The sequence below is a fragment of the Lactuca virosa genome, chromosome 4 (assembly GCF_052849685.1).
Source record: "Lactuca virosa cultivar CGN04683 chromosome 4, Lactuca_virosa_CGN04683_v6, whole genome shotgun sequence".
NCBI lineage: Eukaryota > Viridiplantae > Streptophyta > Magnoliopsida > Asterales > Asteraceae > Lactuca > Lactuca virosa.
Window position 1 is genome coordinate 232,553,612 of NC_136429.1, and position 11,050 is coordinate 232,564,661.

An 11,050-nucleotide genomic window follows, 5' to 3' on the forward strand; every position below is an offset into this window, starting at 1 on the left:
TGGTGCTTTCGAGACTTTCTTGGGAGCTCCCCCCGGGGGTGGAGGAAGGTTTTTAGAGGAATGGAGGAGGAATATATGGTCGGTTGTATAGACATGTTTTTCCGAAAGGTTTTGAACACCACGACCCTACATTGGGCGCTAAAATGTTTTGGTCAAAAATCAACTAAGTAGAATCTAACCAAATTGTATGAGAGGCTGTGATGTTCGTGGTTAATCAAGTATGAAATGAAAATCAAAGTGACACGAGGGAGTTACAAAGAAAGCCCTTGATCCTTGATAGGATCTCCAACATAAAACCTTGGGAGGTGATAATGATCACATGCCTTGATGATTTTATTGATATAAAATTTTGAATATAAATATGAATGTGTAAATGTAAGTATAAGTATCATGAATGAGCTCAGTGTGTCCCTAGTATGCTAATTACATGTGTTATTTATAGTCTAATGTTAATAACAAGAAGTCCGATAATTCTGGGATCCTCCAGAATCAGCATATGAACGTTATTTAACTTGGTATTCCAGGTCTTTTGCCTAGTTGAGATGACTCTCCATTAAGAATGGGTCTTGTGTTGAATCGTTCTGTACATGTGAGATAAATAAAGAAAATATAGTCGTTACAAGTGTTACAAATATTAGTGGTAATAATCAGGATCCCGGGATATGTTTGAGGATCTTGAGGCTTCAGGAATATTTGAGGATCCTAAATATGAGTCAGTGATCCTGCCCCTAACAATAACATTAGCATGTTCTCCTAAGTTGGGATCCTCCCCAGGAAATTTCTAAGGTTTATAACATTATCATGTTATCTTACAAGTTAGGATTTTCCCCAGTTATTATCTAAAGTGGGATTTTCCCCAGTTATTATGGGATTTTCCCGAGATATTATCCAAAGTGGGATTTCCCCAGTTATTATGGGATTTTCCCTAGTTATTATCTAAATTAGGATCTTCCCTAGTATTTCTTAAGTTGGGATCTTCCCTAGTACTTCTTAAGTTGGGATCTTCCCTAGTATTTCTTAAGTTGGGATCTTCCCCGGTATTTCTTAAATTGGGATTTTCCCCAGTAAAACTGAAGTTGGGATTTTCCTCGGTAAAAGCTAAGTAGGGATCTTCCCCAAAAAATTCCTAAGTTGGATTAACCAAAGAAGGATCCTCCCTACACAAGCTTCAAGATCATAGGAAACTGAAGGACTTGCAACCTAAAACTTCTCCCAAGTTAGAAGTCTAAACCTAAGGATCGCTTGGTTATATCTATCCATATCTTATATGCTTACTACACCCAAAGTTGTCCCTAAGACAAGAAAAAGATATAGTTTTATTCTAGAGATTTTCCTACTTTTCAAACCAAAACTTATCTCTTTTAACCCTCAGGATCCTGAATATTTCAAGATCTTGATCAAGTAACTTTTTATCTCAGATCTTCAGGATCCCAAAAAGTTTTTAAATCCTAAACTCCTTAGGGTCCTGATCATCCAAAAACCTTTAGAAAAACTTGTTTTAACCCTATTTCTACAACCAAATCAATCATGAAAGAAAAGAGATAAACCAAAACATCAGAATTAAAAGGGGTTGCCCTCTAACCCGACAAAAAAGAAAATATTGTTTTCAGACCAAAAATTTAAAATTGTTTTTAAATTTTATCAAACCTAATTCAAGGATTGATCATCCCCAGTTGGGATACCCCATGTCTATTTGTTCTCTTCTTCTCTACAGGATCCTGACCAGCATTAAATGGCTTGCCAGTCGACTTAGCCAGGGCTTCATGCCAACATGCCACGTTTCAGGATTCTACATTCTCTGTATCCTCCGCCAGCTTGATCTTTGTCTCCTAGATGGCTTCAACGACACTACTTTTAACCCCATCAATCACATCTTCGATCTCCAGCACATGCTCCTCCTCTTTCTCTACTTTCTCCTTGCTCAGTTTCTCCATCCTCTGCAAAAGCTCCCTGGTGATCCCATCTTTCTCCTTCAAGGCATGTTTCCGCCCGATCAAGCCTAACCTTTAGATCTTCGATGGATCGAGAAACGTGATCAACAACATGTAAAAGTATATGGTAAGTAAATTAAAGTCAAACAGGAAAAGGCACAAATATACTTACATATTGCAAGAAAGAGATCATCTTCCTCAAAACCTCCTCTACTCCAAGGTTCTCCAAATCCAAGGTCTTAGCTGACTTCCTCTTCCAGGATTCTGCAGTCTTGACGGTCAAATCTATCGAGGTTCTCTTTTGAGGAAGAGAAGATGAGGTCTTCTCCTTCTTGACCACAAGCTAACCACCGGACATGGCGGAGTCGATATAAGCAAGAGTGAACCGAGCACTAGAGTGTGTAACCTTGGATCCTAAACATAACAAAGGAACTCCATAAGTTCAGGATCCTCCAGGAAAAATAAAAACTAAATAGACAAAAGATCTATACCTATCGACATGGAGACAGTAGTAGATAAACTCTCCTAAAAGCTGGGTTGTTCGAACCTGAAGGATCTTTCAGTATCGGGCAAAGCAAGGAAACTCCTAATCTTCTCCTCGGTGTCTTCAGCAGCAGGGTCAAGATCCTTGAACCAGAAAGCTGCATTAAAACAAATGAAACAAGGAAGTGTGAATTTCAGATCCTCAAAGAAATAAAATCCTACCCTTTCTAACCCAATTTCTTGGTAGAGCATCACCGTCAAGGATGGATTCACGTTTCACAAAGAAATATTTCTTTCCAAGAGCCATCATTTTGTTTTGATTTCAAAATAAGATGTGATTTATTTGTTTCGACTTTGAGCAGGAAACGAGAAGACCCAACAATTTAGAAATCATAAACATGGGCCAACTCAGCTAATCCCATGTCTAGACCCTTAGATTGATTCCATCAATCAAACTAAAACACGATCCTCTAGATCACAGGCATAGTTTGGATGGAAGAAAACCCAAGTAGGAGAGACGAATTCAGGTTGGGCCTTAACTTCAAAAGGCTCGAAAATAACATCGGTAGAAAAATCCCTGATTGATTTCAAGGACTTAATGTCACCATGACCAAAAGAACTAGTCTCTTCATATGACAGGATCTTTTGATCGACAAAGTCCTCGTCAAGAAGAACGAGGATGCTCGAGCGAGAACGGAGTGAATCTTTACCCATGATCAACAAATAGGAAAAATAAGAAGAAAGGAGCAAGGAATTTACCTTCAAGACAATCAAGGAGAGAGAGAAATGAGTTTACAAATTATATCTTTCGAACGGATATAACTCTATCCATTAGAATTTGAATTTCAAAAATCCTATCTCTATTTTAAATAAAATTATACCTTTAAATATTCAAAATTAACTTAAATATTCTGCAGGTATAATTTTGGGACAATTGTTAGGGCCAAGATCCTCAACCCTATTCAGGATCCCGGATCTTCGAGAACTCTCAGGATCCCAAACATATCTCAGGATATTGACCATCGTCATTATTATTATTTCCTAAAATTTTTAATGAATATATTTCTTGCTTATTATCCACATGTGCAGAAGTAGTCAACAAAGGACTCATTCTCAATGAATAATCTCTTTAATCAAGCTTAAGACCCCGTAAATACCAAGTCAAAGCACGTGCAAATACCAGTTCTACAGGATCCTGAAAATATCAGACTTTTAGTTACATAACCTAGACAATATATACACCTATAAAACACACACAATGGGGACAATTCTCTAACACCTTACTCATCTAGACTCATTTTATCATTTGTAATCATATTATGAAGATCGTCTCTATAATTTACGTTCAAATCAATAAGATCATACAAGGCAGATGATCATTATCACCTCCCAAGGTTTTATGTCGGAGATCCTAGCAAGGATCAATGGCTTTCCTTGTAAACCACATGTGTTATTTTGATCTCAATTCCATATTCACATTAATAACAACACCACAGCCTCTCATGCAATTTGGTTGATTTCCTTTTGGTCGATTTTTGAACAGAACAATATATATATATATATATATATATATATATATATATATATATATATATATATATATATATATATATATATATATATATATATATATATATATATATATTAGGGCTAAGATCTCAGAATTACTTTGAGATCCTTATGTCTAAGGATCCTCAAAGGCTCAGGATCCTTGAACCTCAGGATCCCGAATATACTCCAGGATCTTGACTAATATCTTTTATTATTCATAACGACAATATGTTCTTTTGTCTTTCTCACATGTGCATAAATAACCAGTCAAATTCACATTCTCAACCTATAGTCGTCCCAACCATGCAAAAGACCCAGAGGACCAAGTCAAGCAACGACTATAAGTAATCTCGAAGGATCCCAGAATTTTCGGAGTTCTAGTTGTTTGGTTTTTACTATATAAAACACTGGTATTCATCACACTACACACGGCTTACTGGCAGAATATTGGCACTTGTTCTTGTATTCATTACATTCACTTTCTAATCATTCATTTCAATCAATAAAATCATGAAGGCAGGTGATAATTATCATCTCCCAAGGTTTTATGTCGGAGATCGTATTAAGGACCAAGGGCTTCCCTTGTAAATGTTTTGTGTTGCTTTGATCTACATTACATATTTGCTTTATACTGAACATTACAGCCTCTCATACACTTTGTGTCACACCCCTGGACCAGACGGCGGAAACGTCCGGAGGCGGGTGACTCCATTGTGTAGTATCATAACAATTGAATATAAGTGAAACAGAGCAATCCAAACATCATATATTGAGATAACAAACTTACATTGTTTACATATTGTATTTGTCCTTCAAATTACACAAAAGAGACACAAGTAGATAAATTCCAAACTACAGCAAAATAGTCCTGCATCCGCGTCCCTTGTTACCTGCTTACTAGATCCCTGAGAATACAAGTCGTTTTGAAAAGCGTCAACTAAAAAGTTGGTGAGTTCATAAGCATTTTTGTATAAAATCGTTTTACACTTGTTTAGAATCGTTCTCATTGTACTTTCAGAAAATCCGATATTTTCTATGAAATTGTTTGAAGCCTTGCTTTGAAAATCATGGATATATGTGTGCATGTCGTTACTTTTGTTCATCCTTATAAGGAGTGATTTTGAAAAGTAGTGTAATTCGTAAAGGCGAACTGTGTTCGAGAATAGTTCTTTTGAGTAGTAATAACCAACCGTTTCCAGAAAATCTCCTATTTTCCAAAAAGAATATAGTTGTAAATCTTGTTTTTCTTATCGGGTATAATTGAGTGTGCGTTCTAGTTTATCGTTATCGAAATCATATAAAATCATTTTCTCCTGTTTTCCAACTGTGTATACTTGTGTTAGCTTATCGTTTTCAAAATCGTTTACAAACGTTTTTCCATAAAGTCCTACGTTTTCTGATTTGTAAAATAGCAGTATTAAGACTCTAATACTTGTTAGGTGAAGGAAATCAACATGGCGATTGTGGACATTCTACGCAATGAAAAAGGACAGTCAACACAATAAATACGGACCATCACTACCATGCGTAGGACAATCAACACAACGTGCTAAACTTTATTTATGAGGTTTTCCTTGCATAAATTTCTAGATAACATAACATATTCTAGTGAGTCGTTATAACCATACTAATATGACGGAGACCTGTTTTGGCGTTTCTCATGCGCCCTCGTTTTGATAAAGACATTTGTCACCTTAGACTGGCCGGTCTAGCTGTAGCGAACAGCAAAGGTGCGGGTTGTCAACCCCGTATAGATCTATACATAAATTTCCGCTCTCCCTCCAGGAGACTCTGGCTATAACTCCTTACAGGACTTTAGACGTACACTAATATTTTTATATTTAGGTACTTTTGAGATTTGTCTCACTAGAATTTTAACAACCTTTTGAGCAATTGTTTGAGATCCATTATTTGTTAGATAAATAATGAAATTTGTACTCATTGAATAGAAATATCGTTTTCGTTCCATATCGTTTATTGTGCTTGTTAACTGGGTACTTCGTGTTCCTTCCGTTTCGTTTATTGAAAAATAAGCCATTTTGAACGTTTATCAAAATGACCCAACATTATCGGAATTGGCAAAAATGGTCTTTCCTTTCTATACATTGTCGGCTCAGACCCATATTAGTCAAAAGGAAAAGTGTCAAGTTATAATTTGTGTAAATTTATGACTGTAGGTTATGACACGCATTTTCTGTTTTATGACATATAGAACATTACTTATGTTCCTGAAGGTTTTACGACAGCAGTTTATGACATGCAAATATTTTTGTCATGAAAACTCTGTTTTCGTATATTTTTCTTGATAAAATTATTTATATTAAATACTTATAAATAATCACAAATAGTTTGTTAAACTGGTAAAGAGTCATGAGTATGACATAATATTCCAAGATAACCCTTGTATTTATGTTTGGCAAAAAGTGATCCAAAATATTATTATTTCCATAATTTAATCACTTTCAAAATATTTTGTCCCACAACTTGTTTAAGTAAATCTTGAAGCAAATCCTTATAGTTGTTGTTATAAAAATTCGTGACTTATACTTGGTAACATACTAGTTCTTGTTTCCAAACTTGATTTGTGAAATATAATCCAAACTCTTGAGACTTAACCAAAATCTTGAGTTTTTGGACTATTTATAAGAGGTTTCATACTTAAGCACATGTAAGATGGCATGCATACACAATAAGCAAATAGATCATGATTTACACAAGACTTTGACTTGTATTCTCCCCCAAAAACAATAGAAATCTCGAAAAAGTAGGGGTATGAAGCTCACATTGAGTTAGTTTTGTGGATGATTTGGAGAAGTGTTAAGGAGCTTCCAAGTTCCAACACTTGAAAAGGTTCTTTGAACTTTAGAATATCCTAAGAATAATTTTATGTGTAAATATAATGAAATCTTAGGAATAATGTGGAGAATCACTAGTCAAAGAAGATGAAACACTTACAAAAAGAAATCTGGGGAATTTTCTTTGAAGGAATGAGACTTGAAGCTTGAATGAGTTGACAGCACTCTTAGAAGTTTATTGGATTTGAAAGTGAGAAGTGGAATATGGGGAGGAAAAGAGGAGTTCACGTATTCTAAGTGGAGGGATAAGAGTGACATGACACTTGCTTGGAGGACTGGTGTACAATGCTTAGTTATCCATGGATATTTTGTGTTTAACTGGGATTTGCATGGGAAATGAAGAATTTGCATCACATCATAATGTCAAACCCTTATCTACTTAGAATCCCTTTAAAAATCTTGGGTATTATTTTATATAAATATGTTTAAAATAATCAATTTTGGCATAAATTAGGGGTTTAAGGGGTGTAAAATATGAAAAACACGAGTTTGGAGGAATTCCCGACGTCAAAATATCCTAAACTGATGAAAAAGTCCGAAATGGTCCAAAATTCGGAGCCAAAAGGTGAATTCCGGAGCTATATCTCAATTTCCGAAGTGGAGGGTTAAGTCTGCGAGGGTCCGAAGTGGGTACAAGGAGGTTCCGGAGGTACTGGGCGAGTTCCGAAGTCAAATTCTAACTTCCGGAGTGGATTCATGAAGTTCCGGAGCAATGCTTACCTTCCGGAGTCAATCCCTAATTCTGAAGCTGATACTAGTCCAGAGCAATTACTTCCGAAGATGCGAGGTTTTTCAAGGCGTCAAGACTTCCGGTCCGGAGGCACGAAGCTGTCCGGTTCAGCTTGGAGGTCCGAACCGCCCCACATATTCCGGAGTCAGAAGAAAGTTCTGAAGCAGGAGGGAAGTCCGGACTAAGGAAGATCCGAAGCGAGATTGTCCGGAGCATGTTGAAATCCGAAGTGAGAACCTTCTTTGTTCCTTAGAAGGTATCCGGACCAAGAGGGTCCTTTTGGGTTTTCTCCTTCGGTTTTGAGCAGTTTTCGACTGAGGAAGGTACATAGAGAGATTTGAGAGAGATTTGAGATCCGTGGAGTGATTTGGGAGAGATTTCATATACTTGGAGAGATTTGGGAGAGATTTGATATTCTTGGAGAGATTTGGGAGATATTTCATATACTTGGAGAGATTTGGGAGATATTTGATATTCTTGGAGAGATTTGGGAGAGATTTGATATTCTTGGAGAGATTCGGGAGAGATTTCATATACTTGGAGAGATTTGGGAGATATTTGCATTCTAACTTTACATGGTCTTTGATTCCACCCTCATAGGATCCGCTCTAAAATGGCTCCTTAACATTCCTCCTTATTCTTTCACATCATTTTATCATTTGATTAGTTTATTTAACAATCAATTTTCTTGTAGCAGAACATTTGAGAAGATCACTAGCGATCTCTATCGAGTGGTTCAAGATCCTAAGGAATCCATTAGGACTTTTGTGAACAGGTTTGGCAGGGAAGCTCTGAGTATCCCTAACATCGACATGACAACTGCAGTTGAAGCCTTAAAAATTGACTTAAATAAGGATTATCCCTTCTACGAAGATCTCGTAATGACCCCATGCAGGAGAATGAATGGAGTTAGGAGAAAGGCATTGAGATTCATCAGGCTCGAAGAAGACAAGGAGATCCAAAAAAGGAGCAACCCACTAACCTCTTATAATCACCCCAACAGGAAAGCCGACTCCTCGGCCCAAAGATACTATAAGTCGAAGCCTTACTCCAAACCCGACCATCACAGGGTTAATGCCCTTGAAGATGAGGAGGAGGAAGAGGATTTCCCTAAACTTACTGACTATTGTTTTTCTGTGGACATTTCAAGTATGATCTTTGTCATGCATGATCTTGGAGACAAAGCCAGATGGCCAAGGAAAGGACAAAAATCCACTGCTTGGAAGGACAAGTCCAAATGGTGTGCATATCATGAGGACTTTGGTCACGTCACGGAGGATTGCATAGCTCTCAGGAAGGAAATCATCTATCTCCTGGGCAAAGGATACCTCAAAGAAATCCTTGGGAGAAGAAAGGAAAAATCCAAAGAAAAAGACCATGATCCTCAGAAGATCCTCGAAAGACCAGGATCCCCCCCCCCCCACCCGGCTGACGCCAAAGAAAAAGACCAGGATCCTCAGAAGATCCTTAAAACCAAGACCCACTGATCTTCTCCAAATGGCGGGTCTAAGCCATATATGGACTGCAGACACATGATTATCCGAAGTAATATTTATAATCAACAGTTATATGGACTGCGTCTGCAATCCATATAAGTGCTGATTATGAATATTACTATGGATAATCATACGTCTGTAATCCATATAATTTTTGATTCTCAATATTACTACGAATAATCATGTGTCCACAGTCAAAATATTTGTTGATTGTGCATACATGCACACTTCTAAAAAAAGTTCGTCAATTTTTTTTTGGACCATGGATCTGTCTTAGTTCCTGATGTAAGAGTCCAAGAGTGTTTTCAATTTTGAAAAATGATGAGCGAAGAGGAGTTCTCGAGTTCTCACAAACATTTAAGTTCTCAAAAGAAGTTACATCTCTCTCTCTCTCTCTCTCTCTCTCTCTCTCTCTCTATATATATATATATATATATATATATATATATATATATATATATATATATATATATATATATATAAGTAGGATCAAGTAGGAACTCAAAAAATGGTGGGAACTGCGAGGATGATTTTTGTCCTTAAGATTAAAAAAATAAATGGCCAGGATTTGATTTTATTTATCATCAAAATCTCGCGAGATAATATAGCATTTTCATAATTAATTGCGAGATATTAATAATTTTCGGGAACGTTAATTAGTTGGATGGTACAAGTGACAAATGCAAAAAAAAGATTAAAAGAAAAAAGAAAAAAAGGAAAATTCGGCCATGTGGCCTCACCAGGAGCTGACACGTGCCCCACCCAGGCATAACAAGTGTCTAACCCTTATTGGCTGGTGATTTTTTTCCATCAGCTTAGTTTTTCGGCCATAACTTTTTTATTTATTTGAAAATTCGTTTTGAAAAAACCAAAGTTCTTAAAATTTAATTCTCTATGAAATGAACACAATCATGAAAATTTGAAAAAAAAATTTAATTTTTTATATTTATAAAAAAAACCCCAATAAAAAACAATTCTCAAAATATTATAAAAATTTAAAGAATACTTCTACTCACTATTCTAATAACTTTGTAAAAAAAATTTAAAAACTAAGGTGTTTTAGATACCAAACTTGATTTTAAAATATTAAAAGTTTTTTTAAAAAAATATTGAACATAATATGATGCAAATAGAGATAATTCAAAATATTTATGCTTCAAAAATATTATAATTCAATATGTTTATGATCATTAACTTGTTATGATCAAAAAATATTTTCATTCAAATAGTTAATGATCCTTAATTATTATATTTTGTATGATTCAAAATTAAATGATTCAAAATATATAATAATCCAAATGTTGAATTGAAGAAAACTTAATTCAATTCAATATATTATGATCCAAAATAAAATGATCCAAATTAATAAGATCAAAAAATGTATGATGTATAACATCGTTATGATTCAAAATACTATGATTCAAAATTTTATCATCCAAAAATGATATGAATAAAAAAAAGTATGAATGAAAAATATTATGATCCTTAATAATCTTCTTATTTAAAATTTAATCAATGTTAAACATTAAAAACTCAAACCGATATTTAGTTTAAAAAATCACAAAAAAACCCTACTATCTTCAACTATTTAGTAAATATATTAAAAAACAAAAAAAAGGAAAAAAGGAAAAAATATATTTAAAAAAAAGACTATTAATAAAAAAAACGAAAAAAATATAAAAACATTAAAACCGAGCATATATATATATATATATATATATATATATATATATATATATATATATATAATGGTTTTTTTAACGAAAATAAAAAAAATAATTAAAAAAAACGAAAAATAAATAAATGAAAAAGAAAAGAAAAACCCATTGAAATGACGTTCTATGGTCGTTCGTAGAATACGATTATTCTCTTGAGTCCGTATTACTTTCCATGCATGTGCGCCGCGTGCGAACACGTCACAACCAAGTAATGAGTTTGACGTTTGTGCCCTTGACGAAATGATTGGTAGAGAATAGTCCTTGCGGTTTCTACCAATTTTTGAGA

The 11,050-nt window shown here is 34.9% G+C and overlaps 1 protein-coding gene across 1 annotated transcript; it reads left to right on the plus strand.

Annotated features, from left to right (window-relative positions):
* The first annotated feature begins 8,125 nt into the window (after window positions 1–8,125).
* On the plus strand, window positions 8,126–9,037 carry LOC145105706 (uncharacterized). Its single transcript, XM_079042790.1, has one exon. It carries the CDS (start codon window positions 8,126–8,128, stop codon window positions 9,035–9,037), a length of 912 nt encoding a protein of 303 aa, XP_078898916.1.
* Window positions 9,038–11,050: the final 2,013 nt, after the last annotated feature.